The 20052-nt window shown below is 36.4% G+C and overlaps 2 protein-coding genes across 6 annotated transcripts in view; one reads left to right on the top strand and one right to left on the bottom strand.

Annotated features, from left to right (window-relative positions):
• LOC150104397 (NAD(P)H pyrophosphatase NUDT13, mitochondrial-like) overlaps window positions 1-20052 on the bottom strand; it is a 581172-nt gene that overhangs the window by 464486 nt on the left and 96634 nt on the right. The gene's annotated exons all lie outside the window — the stretch shown is intronic.
• Window positions 1-20052, top strand: part of LOC150104398 (prolyl 4-hydroxylase subunit alpha-1-like) — a 356969-nt gene that overhangs the window by 270573 nt on the left and 66344 nt on the right. The window contains exon 10 of the mRNA XM_090396472.1: window positions 4499-4564. Coding sequence (XP_090252598.1) covers window positions 4499-4564 — 66 coding nt within the window. The remainder of the gene's footprint in view (window positions 1-4498; window positions 4565-20052) is intronic.

Genomic DNA, 20052 nt, shown 5'->3' with positions numbered 1-20052 from the left:
TAAATGACCTTATAAAAGGCTTAAATGGTGATGTACAGTTGTTTGCACATTATGCAAGGTTCGGGAGAGTTATGAGAAGTAGAACAGATGTTGTAGCTTTGCAGGAGGACCTAAATAGACTGAATGTGTTAGTGTGTGTCAGGACATGTCAGTTTAATGTTGCAAAGTGTAAGATTTTAAGTTTGGGAAGCAAACATGTGATACAGAGTATAAGATTGGTGAGAATATTTCAGAGGAGAGAGGGAGGGGAGTTTAAGATCTGGGGTTCATTGTGGATAAGGACTTGAAATCTCATGGACGTTTTTCTAAAATTGTGAGGACGACACAGTGGATTATGTGAATGATACAAAGAAAACACTGATGTGTAGAAGTAAGGATGTTTTGATTCCACTGTACAAGACTTCGATCAGGCTGCATGTGGATTACGGTGCACAGATTTGGTCGCCAGGATTTCAAAAGGATGATGAGATGTTGGAGAGGCTTCAGAGATGATTGACTAAGTTGGTTTCTGGTATCTGGAAATGAAGACAGATTGAAAAAATGCAAATTGCAGAGCTTAGTAGATTGAAGGAAGAGGGGGGGGGGGGTGACATGATCGAGATGTACAAGTTGGTAAGGGGCAGTTACCTGATTAGAGTGGATGAGATTTTATATAGAATATCTGGAGATGGGGGGAGAACGAAAGGCCATCCTTGGAAGCTGTATGAGGGTGTGAGGAATAGATTTTTTGCATGAAGAGTGGTGTGTGAATTGAATGCATCGCCCGAGAGTGTAGCGAGTGCAGGGACAGCGAATGCATTTAAGTGGAGGCACGATGAGCTGTGCATGCGAGAGTGGGACCTCCCACGATGAGTCTCTTGACTCCATGGAGGTCTATTGATGATGATGATAATTAATGTATTATCTAACTCTTCATTTTCATTAACTTTTGCCTAAGCTCTTCCACGTTACTTCTATTATTACCATTGCAAGCACTTCCATCGATTTTCTGATTATTCCTGGTAACACTGTTCTCATTTTTGGAACATCTTAACCTTTCCTGGCACTTCTCACATTCCACAATATGTTCCTTTTTATCATTCGATCTAACACTCCATAAATCTTAAACATTTTTGGATGCATACATAAAACAATTGTCACATCTTATCCATTGTAAAAAGTCCAGGGAAAAGCTCAATCTCCGAGTTGAGGCCTTCTATGCTGCTGGCGTGTGCTTCTTTGCTGCCACAACTGCCATTTTTGTAACATTAACTAGCACATTAATCAAAATAACTGAAGTGAACACTTTTAGAACCACAATACCACAGTGCAATGATTATTTCCAGGTTCATGAATATGAATAAATATTTTTCTTGCATATGGTTCTATATGAAATTTCTAGATAAAAATGTCTTAATTTAATATTAGAGGTAAATTTAAACTTATTAATTTATTGTTAAACCTATTAAATATCATACAACATATGTCTTGCAAGTAGCTGTGCTCTTCTTTGCCTTTCGGCTATGTTTCCTTACAACTGCTAATAACTGCCCGTATTATTAGGACTGCTTGAACAGGCCTAATTGTATGGACTGTGGAAACAGAGAACTTAATCATTAGCAATTGTAAACAGACATAGGCAAAAGAGAGCACAGCTACACGACTGGCAGGATAATGGCAGAACACTAACTTTTATTTAGTTCTTTCTTGCTTCAATATACCCTTTCAGTAGCTCACTGTATGTTCTCTACAATGAAATAGTCGTCACAAAATATTATTAAGTTATATTAAATTATTTATTTCATTATGTAATTCATCACGTATAGTCAGTTAATTATATCACACATAACTTCAGCAAAGATTTGATGGGTATTACTCATATGCCTCTGTAGCACAAGTGGAAGAATGGCGATACATCACACCATTTGATTGCAAAAGGCCTAAGTCGATTCTTGTCGTGATGAGAGGAATCTTTATATGGGAATTTTTCAATCGTAGGTGAGTTAGCCGATCTTATATGGAGCTAGCAGGGTTTTTTCTCCCAGAAACTCGGGTTTTCCATCCTGCATACAAATAAATCTGCCTTTAGAACACACTCAATTTACAGACAAAAATATATATATATATATATATATATGCGTGCACACACACGCACACACACTAGTGGTGGTGGGCAGTAGATGGCACTGATGTAGATGATGATGGCGGTGGTTCAGTGTAGTTTATAATAAATTTAGTTTAATCCTTTATCCAAGTGTGAGCAAACAAAGTTTACGTCTGAAAATATCTTCAGGACTGAATATGATGTTGTACGACCTTACCCCAGTAAGGTCGTACAACACCAGGCAACTCGTAGCACAGGTGGGCCAAGCTAACATCACTCCTATCCCAGTATCTCCCATAATGCAAAACACATCTCCTTGCGGATATGTATAATGTTATGCATTAAGGGATTGGCCGCTATCCAGACTAGTTTTGACCTTTATTGAGGTCTCTTTAGTGGGAGCCAGGCCCAGAGGTGGAGATACCAGGCAGAAGCAATAGCAAGGTCATCTTTATCTATAGGAGTTGCCAAAAGGTGTGCCACCTTTTTTTATTAAATTACTCTGGATTTAGAGAAAGATGTTGAAAGTTTATTTTTCACTTGGTTAAACTATAATAAATTTAGTTTAATCCTTTATCCAAGTGGGAGCAAACAAAGTTTGCACCTGAAAATATCTTCAGGACTGAATATGGTGTTGTACTACCTTACTGGGATAAGGTAGTACAACACCGGGCAACTCGTAGCAAAGGTGGATCAAGCTAACATCACTCCTATTCCACTATCTCCCATAATGCAAAACACATCTCCTTGCGGATATGTATAATGTTATGCATTCTAACCAAGTGAAAAATAAACTTTCAACATCTTTCTCTAAATCCAGAGTAATTTAATAAAAAAAAAGGTGGCACACCTTTTGGCAACTCCTATAGGTAAAGATGACCTCGCTATTGCTTCTGCCTGGTATCTCCACCTCTGGGCCTGGCTCCCAGTGAAGAGACCTCAATAAAGGTCAAAACTAGTCTGGGTAATGGCCAATCCCTTAATGCATAACATTATACATATCTGCAAGGAGATGTTTTGCATTATAGTAGATACTGGGATAGGAATGATGTTAGCTTGGTCCACCTTTGCTACAAGTTGCTGGGTGTTGTACTACCTTACCTTACCCCAGTAAGGTAGTACAGCACCGTATTTAATCCTGAAGATATTTTCAGGTGCAAACTTTGTTTGCTCACACTTGGAGCAAGGATTAAACTAAATTTATTGTAGTCTAACCAAGTGAAAAATAAACTTTCAACATCGTTCAGTGTAGTTGGTGAATTAAGTGGTGGAGATGGAGAGGTGTTCAGGTATCCATCCTCTATGAGTCTTTGGACGCCTTTGGAGGTGTCACGAAATAATAATATTGCATAACAATGCATTAAACATATGAATATTGAAATTATTATATGACACGTCCAAGGAGTCCAAAGACTCATCGAGCAAGGGCACCTACTCTACAATTCTCCATCTCCACCACTCATTTCAACTACGACGAACCTCAACTACCATCATCATCTGTACCAATGGTATCTACCACCCACTAAAACCACTTAGTATATATATATATATATATATATATTTTTTTTTTTTTTTTTTTTTTTTTTTTTTTTTTTTTTTTTTTTTACAGACAATCACAAACATCCATGCCCATGGGAGTATTCAAACCTGCAGCTTTTTGGCTGGAGAACAGATATGTTAACCACTCGGCCAACCAGGCCAGTGTTGTTGTTATATAAGTTGTCATACTGATGGAATTAAGAAATACAAACGCATCTGTCCTATTCTATGACATAATTCACCTAAAATGAAAATTTTCCTCCAGAAGACACATTTATCTGCACAAATAGAACCTTATGAAATAAGATGGTCCTCTATAGTATTTAGTAATATCTTTCTGCAAATATTTCCAAGTTACGAATTCTGTGAACTGGTGATTATGCGGAGTTAATATAAGCTGGTCTCATTACTGCTTCTTTCCTCTTTCAACATAACAAATGTCATACAACCTTAGCAGTCTCAGCTCAGTAACATTTTACAAACTCCACTTGGTCGGGTTCATTTTCCATAAAATTTTATTACATTTTTGTCTATTACTCAAAAAAAACAACAAAATTCCTAGGATTTGTTTGTTTCTTTCACATTCTTTGTTAGTCATTTCATTCTCATTTGTCTTTGCATATAAAATAATATACCATTTTTGAAGCATAATATATATTTATATACCCATTCATTATTATTCTTCAGTTTTATTATTCTTCAGTTCAACTCTAACATTTTTTTATTTTATTTTTTTTAGAAGTAAATGTTGAATCCCACTATTATCCAGTTTAGAGCTACCTCCTGGCATGAGTAATTTCATAATTTTCAGTATCATTGTGTTAAAGATATAAAGTATATAAGGTACTCTTGAAAAGGCTTTATTTTGTATTTCAGAGAGAAGAAACAAATGCTTTTAAAAGTCTAGGAACTGGAAATCGAATAGCCACCTGGTTAAACTATGTAAGTACTGTTTTATAGCTTTGTTCCTTATTGTTAATAACATTATGAACAATTACAAGCACCTGCAAACTTCCCAACTTTTTAAATCGAATTCATTTTTCGGCAATCTAGGAAGTATACAATATTCCTTTTGTAATACAAATCCCATCCGTGAAAGGATGGAAACCCATTATATATTAGTACTGTTGAGATTATTATTATTGTTACTGAACAGGAACCTGCACTGAAGACTCATCATCATCACAAGAGACAGACGCTACCATCATTACAGTATCTGCCATGCCTGTTACAATATCTATTGTATGTTAATAATAACATTTATTGTACCTCTCCCTGAATGGCAACCCATTCACCACTTCCCATGAATAAATATCTAGTCCTCAATACCTCTTATAACCATACTCAATTTCCAGGAATGACTCCTTGTTTTGTCCTCACTAGCAAGTGCTGAAATATTTCCTCTGCAGCAATCCTATAAAATACTTCCAGGGATGACAAGGGGCCATCCCTGGAAGTTAGTCCTCACCCTCTTGCTGTGCGCAAGAGGGTGAGGAGTGGTTTCTTAGCATGGAGAGTGGTTGAACCTTGGAATACATTGCCCGAGAGAGTGGCTGGAGCAGGAACAGTCAATGGGGTCAAGGAGTGGTATGATAAACTTTGTGTTTCCTAGAAACGACCTCCACGATGAGTCTTTTGACTCTGTGGAGGCTTGGATAATAATATTTATATCACATTCCCTCTTTTCCACCAATTTAACAGAGTGTGCATTACAGCAGAATTGCAATGCACACATTCACCTCAATCGATCATCATACGGAACATTTTCCACAGACCACTCAAAATCTTGGTCACTCAGGAACCTCTTCAGTACTTCCTCATTCCTAAGAAACCCAGTGACCAGACCCTGAATACATTCCAAATGTGGCTATATGAATGCCTTGTAAATCAGAATGGTGACTTTCATATCTCTGTTTCTGAAAAGTGTGGTACACAGCTTGTAATGTTTTCATCCAAAATGCATAACTGCACACTTTTCCACATTATTTTGCCCACACTGTTAGTTTATTTAAGGCATCCTACGAGCAAGCTCTCTATAACACTATGATTAACTATTATGCTACCCAATTTTGCATCAGTAAGCAACTGAATATTTCCCTTCAAATCATTTCGTGTATCATTTACATACAAATTTAATAGCAGTGGTCCAAACACAGAACCTTGCAACACATCACTAATAACTTACTTTCTCCTAGCAGCTCCAACATATACTACTCTTTGGTATCTGCCTATCAGCCACCCTGTTATCCAAACATGGATCTTTTTCCAAGCCACTTCAAGCCTCCAACAAGCAGGTTGATGGTCATCTCACATTTATAATGCAGGTGGGTTAGACAATCACCTATCTACAACATTCATGGTGGTATTTGAATCCAAGACCTATTAGTTAGAAATTAGAAGTACTATCCACTTAATCAGCAATTAGATAATAAGGAAAGATTTATTTTGAAGTACGAAGATAATAATTATAATAAAAAAGTGATTCCTTTATTTATAATTTTCCTAAACATACAATTTATCATTCTTTCATCTCCATGAAGGAATAAAAATTAAAAGTTATTACACAACAGGAAACTATGTATTGAAAACACAAACAGTTAATAGGAGATTATTAGTAAACTCTAACTCATTATTATTATTACCACTCCAAGACCTTATGGAGTCAAAGACTCATCTGGGAGGTCCTTTTATCACACACACAACTCATCATACCATGTTTTAAACCCATTCAAATTCTTTGCAGCCACCACATTCTCAGGCAAGGCATTCCAATCATTCACAACTCTGCATGAAAAAAACCAGCCTCTCACTCCCCTACTCACACCCTCTTTATACAGTTTCCAGGGATGACCTCTGGTTCTCCCCTGATCTCCCACTATTCTCTGTAAAACTTCTCCAACATTGATCCTATAACAACCCCTTACCAACTTGTAGGTCTCTATCATATCTCCCCTCTTCCTCCTGTCCACCAGACTCTGCAAATTACATCTTCTCAATCTTTCCTCATACTCAACATTCCAGAGGTCAGAAACTACCTTTGTCAGTCTCCTTTGGACCCTTTCCAACATCTCTTCATCCTTCTGAAAAACCCGGTGACCAAATCTGGGCACAATAGTCCATGTGTGGCCTAATCAAAGCCTTATACAACGGAACAAGAATCTCCCTACTTCTCTACATCAGTGTCCTCATCATCATTCCCAGAAGCCTTTGTGTTGTCTTCACAATTTTGGTGATGTGTCCCCTAAATTTTAGATCCTTATCTATTATCACCCCCAGATCTCTTATTTCCTCTAACTCCAACAATATATTCTCACCAAGCATAAATTCTGCATCCCATCTTTGTTTTCCAAATTTTAAAAACTTACATTTTGTAACATTGAACTCAATCCCCATTTACGTGTCCAATCACTCAATCTATTCAAGTCTTCCTGTAAGGCCACATCTTCACTACACTTCATGGTTCATCCCAATTTTGCATCATCTGCAAACAACTGAATATCTCCATCCAAATCTTCACCTATATCATTATAAACTATATTAACATAATAACAGCTTGGAAAAGCTGTATCAAACAGTCAGGTACTAAACCGGTTAACATTTGTGTGATGAACTGAAGCATCAGGTGAGGTCACAGGACATCTGTCCCACAACAGATGTCCTGTGACCTCATTACATGCCTACAGGAAGAATCGTCCAAAATCTCATCGACCGCTATCAGAAGTTTGGGGAAAATGTGCCCCGTAGTACTGTTGCAGTCACTGTGGCAAAAGGGGGTCCTACATCTCATTATGGTGGGTACTATTGTTATTTGTTCTTTCTTAGTAGTGTATATACAGCAAACCTTCCTTTATATGTCTTTCGATTTTGTTTGTGTATCATTGTATTTTGATGATATCAAAATTATGTCAGCATTTTTCAGTGGGAAAATTTTTTTTCTTCGGGGTAGAAAGAATGCAAAATAGTACTACTTCACAAGCATGGTTCTATGATAGAAGTTTCTAATTTGTGACTAGTCCATATATCTGCAGCTGTAGTTAAGATATTGGAGAGGTTAATAAAGAATAGAATATTAGACTGGATTGATGAGCATAGGATTCTCTAAGATAGTCAATATGGGTGTGTGAAAGGCAGGTTTTGCTTCAGCCATCTACTTTTATGATTGATGAACGTGTTGGATAAGGGAAATGAGAGTATATTCTTGGTCTTTGCAAAGACATTTCACAGAATACCACATGAGAGGTTTGCAGATCACCCCTCCCTCTTGCTGTTTAACTTATGATGATTGATTTATGGTTTATTGGCACAATGATGGCAAAGATTATACTGTGGCAAAGCAAAGGTTACAGCAGTACAGAAGATAGTATTTACTAATTTATCAATTTATTACTATGTACTGTACAAAAAAAAAAAAAAGCTAATTTAAAAAATTTATGAATTAGGCAATTCATAATGAATTGTGTTTAACACGTTTACACAGGGTAGTGTCTTCAAGTACTTAAACCACCAGCGGAGACTAGCTTTAGTGTACGTATGCCACTTCTGCAACAGATGGTTGCATTTTCACAAAGCTTACAGGGCATGTTAGTTGCAACTTTTTTGATAGAATTTGCAAAATTAACATTTGTGAAGGGTCTTGATGATATCCAATCTGAAACATAATTCAAACTGATTTCAAATTATACATATTCTCATATGCATCTTTTGTGCTTTACATGAACTGTGTACTTTCTGTATCTAATGACTGCATTATAAACAGCTATTACACATTTTCTGGTGCTGAAAATTTGACAAAGGATGTTTGGACAAATGTACATAGTTACTATAGTTAATAATTGGTGGATTTTTATATAGATAGAGTATTCATAGATATTATCATATTATTAATCCTACCATAGAGATGATCTCTGTTTCTAACAATTATTTTTTGTTATTTCCGAGTGTACCTATATATTATTATATGCACAAGGGTTCACTCCAATTGGTGCAATGATCTTAACTCTTTCTTTCAGAATCCAAATAATCACTGACTCAAGACCAAATACAAAATAAACACATTTAATAAAACAAAAACAATATATATACACTCCAAACAATATTACATAACTAACTACAAATTAATTGGATCCAAGGCCTTTTAATAATAAACTTACAGTTAAGACTAGACTAAACACTTTGTTTGCACAATCACAAAATGTTCATAGCCAGTTTCTTTCTCTGTCAAGGCCCTTTTCAGAAGATCATCATCATCAAATTCCTGCCATGTACCCTCAAGGGGTGTATAAGATATGATAGTACTACATGAAAAAAATTACATCATTACTAACTTCTATCTACAGTTTTCCTCCAAATCAGTCTGTTACTTGTCGAGACTCCAACATTATCAGATCTTATATTTCTGTCGTCTAAGGCACTTTGTACCATATCAATCCACCTATATCTTGGTCTTCCTCTGGGTCGTTTTGCTAATCTTTCTTCGCCCATTCTGTTTAAGTGACCATACCACCTGAGATTAGCTCTGCTAACACATTCCTGGATGTTGACAATGTCAAGTTCTTTCCTAATATCCTCATTTTTAATATGATATTGCCATTGATGCCATCTGTTCGCACCTATAATCTTTCTCAGAACTCTCATATCTGTGGTCTCTAGTCTTTGGTCAAGTGTTTTACTTCTGATCAAGCTCTCAGCTCCATAAGTTAAAACTGGTTTGAACACTGTCTTGTATACAGCTAATTTAGTGTTCCGACTAATTTCTCTCTTATTCCATATGAATTTATTCAATTGACTTCCCACCATACCAGCTTTGCTGATTCTGTTGTCTATTTCTATATTTAATTTACAATCTTCAGTAAAAATCGTGACTAAGTAGCTGAAATGTTTTACTTGTTCCACAGGTTCTCCATTCACAACACAGTTGACATTTTCAATGATTCTGCCTATTTTCATTGTCTTTGTCTTTTTATTGCTGACCTTCATACCATATCTATTACAACGGTTATTCAATTTAGTCAGAGAATCTTGCAGACTTGTAGCGGATTTATTTAGAAGTATAACATCATCTGCATAGAGCAAAGAGCTGACATTAGCATCTCCAATTTTGATATCATGTTTAATACCACTTTCCTTCATAATGTGATCCATATAGATAATGAATAACAGAGGGGATAATGTACATCCCTGTCTCACACCAGATTTAACATTAAACCATCTTTCTGTACTTCCTTCAATTCTGAGTGCTGACTTACAACTCAAATAAAGACTAAGTATTACTTGATATAATGCTCCATTGACACCATATAACTGTAGCATATTGAATAGCTTTTCTCTTGGCACCTTGTCATATGCTTTTCCAAACTGACAAACTCTATTCTTCATTTTTTACAGGATCCTTTCCCATCGCTCATGTAGCACACATTAATTCTTCCGAAACTTAATTCTGTCTCTTTTCTTCAGCAGAAATAATATTCATATCCAGCATCCTTAATACAGATGAAACTTCCTAATCAGAGTTTTCTTGAACATTCCTTTAGAACATAAATAGCAAATTCTTCTTTTATTCACTAAATGCTCATTGACAGTCTTAACTCTTCCAATTAGAAAAAAAAAACTTATAGTTCTACGATTTTCTTTTCGGAATCTACTATAAATCTTTCAATTAGTGTTTCCTCCAATATTCCGTTTAAAATGCATATAGCAATATTTTCTTTTATTTATCCACATACTTATTCCACATTAAAACTTAATAGTTCCACGATTCCTTTTGTGGAATATACTATCAATTTTCCACCAATTGTCACATAAAAAAAACTTAAGTTCCTCTGAACCTAAATATCTGCCAGCCTATGTTCTAATTTCCTTCCGAACGCTCTCTCTTGTTTACAGTCGTTACTCAGATACCGAACGCTTTCCTTGTCAGCTGTCAATCACACATCCAACTTCTCGGCGAGCATGCACACTCCATGAAACTGGTAAGCAAGAAGTTAGGTATAAATAATGGCTGACACGTTGTCTCCATTAGCGACAAGAGAGAATGTCTTCATAAAAACACAAAACTAATATTTTAAATTACAATAAAATTCCTGTAAGTAATACAAATATCAAATCTGGTAAGTACATCAATTTTTTAACTTCTTTACATATCATTTTTGACAAAACAATTTCAATAACCGGCACATCACAAGTACCGACAATGTGTGTTATGAAACTAAAACTAATAAATATTTTAACAAACAATTCGTAAAAATATTCAGAATTTTAGTTACGATTTTTACACAATGTTTAGTGCGACAATAAATGAGTTTTGCTTAAATGCATGCAGCACAGACTCTATGCTGCATGCAGCATAACATCTGCAGAAAAGGTGTGCTTTTCATTGAGGTGTCATTCCAGTTGTCTCTAATTATAACTGTTGCCAAATATATTGTTATTACTGAGTAACACCTCCATGGAGTTCAGACTCATTGCAGGAAAGCACCCCCGCTGTGCTACACATCTACTGTCTCCCTTGCTACTTACACACAACCACCATCAATGCCATCTATCGCCCATGACCACTACCAACAGCATTTTTTACCTGTAAATGGCATGTGTTTTGAAGGACGATGTGCCTGTATGAAAAAGCAGAGTTTGCAGGAGAAAAATTCCTGTTACCTTCACATGAGATCGACTAACTGACCTTCAAATGCTCCCATATAAAGATTCCACTCGTAATGACAAGAATTGAACTTAGGCCTTTTCCAATTAAAAGACACAATATGCAGTTGTTCTTCCAATTGTGCTATGAAGGCACTTAATAAATTAATTATAGTACAAAGTAAATAAATGAGTAATAAAAGTAAATAAAGTAATATAAGACAAAGACTGTAACTGTACTCTATTTAGATATACAATAAAACTACTTGTATTTCTTGCTTTTGCTGGTAGTATAGCAACTGTGGAGATTGGAATGCTTTTTGTTGTATAGGAACATTTTTATTCCAGTCTTTCAACTATCTGTTCCTGAATTAAAACAAATACTTCTATGTATTATAAGAAGTAGCTGATCTTCAACAAAATACTACCAATATGTGGGACATCTACCATTGATAAGACAGAAAAGCCACTGAAAGAAGTAATGAATGCAGGATTCACGAAAGGATCGATAATTCCAATAAGGATCAGGAATTATTTATGTATCCTACTGTGTAAAAAATGTGTACTTATCCTAAGTAAATAAAAGAAAATTCTTAGAAAACTAAGTGAAATATAAATAACACAGAGCGAAATAAATACACATAACAAGCACAACAAATTTTACAAACCGATTGGCTGCTCCATCAACACAGACATGTATTCCTGCCATGTCAAAATTAATCAACTGATTAACATTATTAGTTCATTTCATTAGCTCCTACCAATAATTATTTACTGAGATACCAAGTGTATACAGTGGCTGTTTATTATTGGTTAGTTATTTATACTTCAAATTTCTTTCCCTTTCCTCATAATTTTTTTTTTTAAATTATGCCCATCATAAATGCACATATATGCATGTCAAGAATTTCTAGTATCGCATGCCATTCACTCCCCCAGCAACTTAGAGGACACACATATAATATCATGAACGTTAATTATAAATAATTTGTTTGCAAGTAATTCTTTGTAAAAAGTTAAATACATTACACAATTTGTCTGAGTCTGATAACATCTGTCTGAGTGTATATGATTTGATTATTTTTTTATTTATTTATTTATTTTTTTTTTTATGATGCAAAGACATCAAAGGTCATACTGCACCAGGACAAGGGTTACAGCAGTACATATGGTAAACGGTTAATATGACAATCACAAACATCCATGCCCTTGACAGGATTTGAACCCGTAGCCTCTTGGCTGGAGAGTGGATATGCTAACCACTCGGCCAACCAGGCCGAGTACTAGGGTGCCTGAGTACTAGGCACCCGCCTGGTCGGCTTAGCTAGATTAGCAAATATTTCATTCCTCTCTTATGTGAAATGCTAGCACTCCACCAGAATATGACAAAGGGTGAGATGCGTTTTTCATTTTTCACACATAGGTGCCTCAGTAAATAAGAATGTGTAAAATGATTGACCTATGCAGAGCCTAGCAAGAACAACTTTTCTTGACTGCCAGTGCTTAATTTCAGGCTTAATCTAGTGCAATTTGTTTGTCAGTGCTTCCTGCCATGAAGACTGAGTAATTATGTTCGATCTAATAAGCTGTCTGAAGTCAGTATATGGGACGGTCAAATAGTACGTGGAAAAAAGTATGAGCTGATTTAGCAGATGCCTTTGCAATCTCATTTCCTTTAATTTTAATGTGGCTGGGAATCCATCACAACTGAACATAAAATCAAGGGTCTGAATTTTGTACAACAGTTGTAAAACCTCAAATTATTGATGTGAATTACTTTATACAAAGAACTCGATGATTCTGTAAAAATTACACACTTTTGGTAGCATTTTTCTTTTATATGAACAAATGCAAGCTCAATGATATGCAACTCTGCTGTATGTAAATATTGCAATTAAGTGGTATCTAGTTGGAATCGACTGCTCTGTGTGCATTAAACAATTGTAGGTAAGCAGATGCTGGAGTATGAGTCTTTTGTAGTTGAGAAAGTGAAAGATTATAGGATGGAGTGCAAACCTATATATGTGAATGCTGTTATGTTTGGTGCAGGTAATGTTGCATACATTCATGGCCAATAGCTTCCATAATCTTTTTAACATGCATGTCAAAGCTTCTGAATATTATTCAGAAGTTCAATGATATTGAGCTTCTGAATGCAGAGAAAAGATACTAGTCCACTTAGGATGCTCTGGAAGAGACTTTATTTTAGGGCATAGTTAAGAGACAACTGCTTTCATCTAAGCAATAGTGGGTTCATTTGCTTCAACATAAAGACTTTAAATGGGCGATGTGTGAAAAGCACCAGTGGCTATTCGTATACCCAGATGATGGACAGGTCAACCATTGGAGTATACTCTCTCCTTTGCATAACTGTAAACCTAGCACCCATAATCAAGTTTTGAATGTACAAATGCATGATAACGGCAAAGTAAGGAACATCAATTGGTATCCCGTTCTGCAGAGGAAAGAGTACAGTGGAAATACAATGCTTTTTAAGAATTTGTCCCTAAGTTGTTGAATGTGTGTAGAGAATGTAAACTTTCTGTCAAAGATGAGTCCCACGATCTTAGCCTCTGGTGCAACAGGATTGATACTTTGTCCCATTCTTAAATCAGAATCTGAGTGAATAATACATTTTCAGCAGAAGTATACATGGACATTTTTTCTGCTGAAAACCTGAACCCATTACTTAAAGCCTATAAAGAAACAAGAGTAACTGTCTGTTGATGTTGTCTATTGATTACCCTCATATTACAGGGGTGACAGTAAATTGCAAAGTCATCCATGTAAAGATCATTGTTTACTGTGGGAAGAAGTTGTTTAATGATTGAATTGATAGCAAAGAGTAACACTTAAGACAGAACCTTGAGGAACACCTTCTTGATGATATCACTGAAATAACATGCTTCCATTCTGACGTGGAAAAATCTGCAGGACAGGAAGGTTTTAATTAAAACAGGAAAGTGTTCCATCCGACCAAGATTAAAGAGGCATTTTAATATGACCTATCTCCAGAATGTGTCATAAGCTTTTTTTCCATGTCAAAGAAGACTGAAGTCAGATGTTCTCATTTCAAGAAAGCATCTCTTATGCATGTTTCTAAACAGAATAAATAGTCCAATGTTGATTAGTGGCTACAAAAGCCACATTGTGTATTAGAAAGAAGTTTGCTCTTTAAATAAGAGAGAAGCACCGCATTTACCATTTTTTCCAATATCTTACAAAAATTGCTGGTCAGAGTGATAGGTCGATAATTGTTTGTTATATCCTGTAAGTATTCTGCTGTATCATACAAAAAGGAGATCCATTTAAGATGGAAGATGCTTTATCATCTCATAATGAATGTTATCAGGACTTACTGCAATGGCATAAAAGAGTAGAACTATTTTTAGTTCCTCCTTAAATGAAGGGCTGATTGTATGGCTCTAGTGCACTGGAAAAAAGTTCAGCTTGTTTATCTTGTTGCTTTCAATATTAATAATTCAGGAGGATAGGAAGCTGTTGCCGAGATTCTAGTAAAATTATTCCCAAAATGTATGCAATAGATTTAAGATAAGCAACAATGCATCCATTATGGGGAAAGTTAGGCAAATGGTGTGTTCTAAATCTACCTTGATCTGCTTTCATTTTCTGAATTTTATCCCATAGAATTTCTGCACTGATTGATTAACTGATGATGTAAACTGGAAAACTGAATCCAAGATTATTATTATTTTTTTTTTTTTGCTCTGATGTCTCACATAACTTTCTTTGGCTAAAGTAGGTTTCAAGGTATTAGGTTTAATGTGGTGGGATATCTACGAAAAAATACTCTATGCTCTGTCTAAATCTTTATTGGCTGCTTGACACTCTGGATTCTACCATGGTTTTGGATAGAGTAGAAATTAAGATGATGTATTTGGGACTGTGGCTGTTGCTGCCTGGACAATGCAATCTGGATACACTTCACTGCTTCATTAATAAGTGTTTGACTAACTACTTCAGCATTAAATTTTGCAAGATGGGGAAACATGTTTCAGTCAGCCTGGTCCATTTTCCACATGTGCATCTATGTAAAAGAACACTGTTCTTTTGAGGACATAGTGCAAACAATAGGAAAATTACTGCTTCTATAGATGTTCTCTTCAACATCCCTAATGAGCAGTGGAAAGATTATAGGGAAGCAAATTGCAAGATCTATTGCAGAATATAAGTGGATAGGCATATGGAAAAAGTTATTAACTCTATTATTAAGAAGAGAGAAGTCAAAACTGCCAAGAATTGACTCAATGATATAACCCCATCCATTCATGTTGACAATACTCCCACAGAGTGTTATCTGGTAAATATAGTCATGAATCAGTCCATTAAAATCAGTCCTGAGAGTATGGGCTGAGGCAGTTGCAATATAAGATTATCAAGTTCAATCTTATTTATTTTTATAATTATTATGATTCAGGCCTCCCTGGAGTCACAAGACTCTATGAGAGGCCAATCCCAGCAAACACAAAGTCTATTACATACCACTCCCTGAACTCGTTAACCATTTGTGCTCTCACCACTATCAGGCAATGCATTCCACAGATCAACTACCCTCCATGCAAAGAAACTACTCCTCATCCTCTTTACTCATAACATCCTTTCGTAACATCTAGGGATGGCCCCCTTGTCCTCACTCCTTCCCCCACCTATTCCACTAAACCAAAGAACACCCCAGTGTCAACCCTCTGACTACCTCTCAACAGTTTAAATGTCTCAATCGTATTCAAAGTTTATTTTTCACTTGGTTAGAATATAATAAATTTAGTTTAATCTTTTATCCAAGTGTGAGCAAACAAAGTTTGTGCCTGAAAGTATCTTCAAGACTAGGGTAAGGTGGTGCAACACCAAGGCGACTTCTTGCAAAGGTGGAGCAAGCTACCAGCACTCCTATCTCAGTATCTCCCATAATGCAAAACATATCTCCTTGCGGATATGTCTAATGTTATGCATTAAGGGAAGGGCCACTACCCAGACTAGTTTTGACCTTTATTGAGGTCTCTTCAGCAGGAGCCAGGCCCCACTGAAGTCAGAGCGGGAGTTTTCATCGTTGGCAGTCAGAGGCAAGAGGCAGTTATCAGAGTCGGCAGTTACAGGCAGAAATACCTAAAGTAGGATCCAGAGGACCAGAAATTATGGCGACCCCATGCCAGAGGAGAAAAATGGGAATGACGAGAGAACAGCCAATATAAATACCCCCAAGCCAAGTGTCGGTCGATTTTATTTTTGCCGCGGGAGATCAACCGAAGCCAGTAGCCACAGAAGCGAACTTCAAGCACTGGAGAAATTGCCCATATGATGAAACCTTTTTGCCCGAGCTATTCGTGTACTGCGGACTGCAGTCAAAAAGCCTGCAAATTTTATCTGACGAGATGCCACTGAAGCAAGACATTTCAGAAGGAAGCCTAACATCCGAGACGAAAGAAAAGGCATAAGAACTTTAGTGCAGGACCTTTGGATGAGTGTGTGACACAGAGTCTCTGTAAGTTTCTTCCACTTTTTTTGTTGTACATTCCCTTTTATAATCTAGGAGATATGTTATAGATGGACTGATAAGAATTATCTTAATGATAATAAGAAGCGTCCATAAGAGAGTCATTTGGAATGGTGATGATTGGCATAAGTGGCGTATTTAGGTATAGGCCATATAGGCCCGGGCATAGAGCGGCAAATTTTGAGGGGTGGTGGAAATTTCCAGGCTCTTATTTTTTAGTTATAACATGTTCCTTATATGCTGCATCTACTCACAAGTAGAGAAATGTTTTTCTTTTCCTCATTGTAAGTTTAGTCTGCAAGCATAGTGGCATGTAATCAGATTCTGCATAACTATATGGACTGAGACACGTGCATGGAAAGCTACTGTTGTCGTCGGTAACTTGACACAAAGGCACTAGGGATTAATGAATTTGATCACTTTCTTGCTGGGCACATTGCCAAAATCGGGGAAAAAAGGAAAAAGTTTCATTTCCTATCTTTCCTTTGCTTGGCAAAGGAAAGAAAGTAATGAAATTTATTGTGGAAGAATTTAAAATAGCGTAGTACTATTCCATAAGTGGTGACTCAACACTAGACTTGTCTCATGTTGATCAGCTGTCCTTCATTGTACGATATGTGAAAGAACATGGAACTTCTGTGGAGCGTTTCTTGCATTTCATTCCTAAGTCACAAATCTGAAGAGTTACAAGAGGTGGAATTGACTTCACTAAAAGAGCTTGGAATTGATGTAGCAAATTGCAAAGGGCAGGCATATGATAATGTTAGTAATATGTCACGCAAGTACACACGACTGCAAGCAAGAATTCTTGAAATAAATCCATTGGCAGAATTCATACTGTGCGTTGGATATTCTGTCTCAAATTGGTACTTGTGCTGCCGAATCCTGTCTATACTCTTCTGCATTTTTTGATGTCCTTCAGAAACTTTTGATGTCCTTGTGAAAAATGTACATATTTTTCACATCTTCAACACATCGGTGGAGTGTGCTAAGAAAGCACCTGGAAACTTTTGCAAAAGTAATCAAATGTCCTTCGCCACTCGGTCAGCTTGTGATGATGCCGTCGGAGTCTTTGTGAGGGATGGACAGAAATAATTTCCACTTTGTCCAAAATTGAAAATGACACCAACCAGAAGAAAGTTACATGATATGAAGCAAGTGGGATTCTATAGCAACTTCAGTCACTGGAGGTTGGGATGATCACCTGCCTATGGACAAGTCATGAGGGACGGCACTTTCTGCAGGGCTAGGGGCAGCAAATACCTAAATACACCACTGATTGGCATAAGATTTGTGAAATAACTTGGCATAGTTAGCTAACCTCTTAATGAGTAAATCAGTGTTTTCAATAATTTGATTTAATAAGCAGAGAAGTAATTGAATAATTGTATTACATAGTTAATTAGTATTGAAAAGGGAAAGTTTGTTTCTTTATGCTGAAAGTCTAAATGATAGGTAGAGAGAGTAACCTCCCTATCGTTTAATTAATGTACTTTGATATTAATGTAAATAAATGTGTTTTATTTATATGTCAATAGAGTCTGCCTGATCATTTATTTTACAATGCACTGTTCCTAAATAAACTCAGACTTGTGAGCGAGAAACAACTAAGGCATTAAAAGCGTAGTTTAAATACTTAAGACCAAGACTGTTTACATAAACTTTAGTGAAGGAATTTTATGCTAATAAGAATGAGCTCTATCGGACATATTACTCAGTCTCAAGAAATAAATTTTCCAGTGTTCATAGACATACGACTAGTAAATGTGAAAGGTGGAAAAACATAGTATGCAATAGAATAAGTAAGAAAGGTTATGAAAGCAAAAGCTCACTGCTAATTAGAATAAAGATATTACAAAAACGCATTAGACATTAATCATTACAAAGCTGCAGTAACCAAGCAGGCTTATAAATAGCAAAGGTTTACAACATCACATCGGATAATAGCAATGATGCAGACGACCCTGACATGCAGAAATAGAGAGGTTATGATGCCATTGTATAAAGGTCTTACAACAACACATAAGGTCTTGATCAGGGCTGATATGGATTAGTGTGCAAAGATTTTGTCACTGGGTTTTCATGGTGACGAGGATATGTTAGAAAGGATCCAGAGAAAATTCACAAATATGGTCAGTGGTCCTTTATTAAGCGCCTTACATCAGCACAGGTTCCAAGGGAGTGGAAGGAAGGTAAAATTGTTCCACTTCATAAAGGTGTGATAAGGCTGTTGTTTCAAATTATAGTCCAATCTGTATATCTGGAGTTGTGGTGATGGTACTGGAGAGATTGCATGTGGAGTACAAGAACAGATTGAGAGAATGTAAGTTGCAAAGCCTCATGAATACAAGGGAAAAGGGAGATATGATTGAGACACATAAGCTAGTCAAAGATTGTTATTAAGTTGACATGGATGAGATAAGGAGGGTGTGAGCAGAGAAGTGAGGAAAAGGTTCTTTGCATGTAGAGTGGTTGGTGAGTGGAATTCATAGCTGAATGTAGACACATTGAGTCAGTCTGAGGCGCAGTTGGATGAACATTGTGTGCAATATTGTGTACCTCCCACAATAAGTTTCTGACTCATGGAGGTCAGATGTTAATAATAATTAAAAAAGATCATCCCTTAACAAATTCATGCAGATCCTTAGAGATAGCATTATCTTTATCTCACCAATGCTGTACCACGATCTCTCACTCATTTCTCCAAAATCTTAACAACTACAGAAGAAATACAAACTGGTCTATAGTTTCGCACTTCCATTCTACCATCACCTGTATGCAATGCAATATCTTACTGAGATAGTTTGTAGAATAGTCAGACCTGAAAGAAGTGATAAACTTATGGGAATAGAATGTAAAGGGTATTCGTTTTCAGGGAAGAGATAGAGGGAATAGGACAGGAAGTGGGGTACAGCTGACTAAAAAAACTTCAACAAACAAAATTGGGAGGGTCTGGAGAAGATGGTTCATTTGAGTCTTCTTGGTATGAGATAGAAGCCAATATGACAAAGTATATTCTAGGCTGCTGCTAAACAAGAGGTCCATAGGAAGATGTAGATATTGGCAGATTAGCACAATGAGTGCAAGCCAAGCAATTACATTGGGAGACTTCACCTATGGGGACATAAATTTGAGGGAGGAAAGGGGGCATGAAAAAATGGAATTGGAATTTATCAGTTGCTAAAGGATAATTACCTGAAGCAACATGTTATAGAGGGGGACCAGGGAATTGATAGTGCTGGATCTGGAGGTGTTATGTAATAATAATTGCATAACACCTCCACGG

Source organism: Typopeltis vanoorti, chromosome 8 (genome assembly GCF_054136105.1).
Source record: "Typopeltis vanoorti isolate ZY-2024b chromosome 8, IOZ_Tvanoo_1.0, whole genome shotgun sequence".
In the NCBI taxonomy this organism is placed as follows: Eukaryota; Metazoa; Arthropoda; class Arachnida; order Uropygi; family Thelyphonidae; genus Typopeltis; species Typopeltis vanoorti.
Note: the sequence above shows the minus strand (reverse complement) of the source record. Positions and strands in the feature narration are given on the sequence as shown.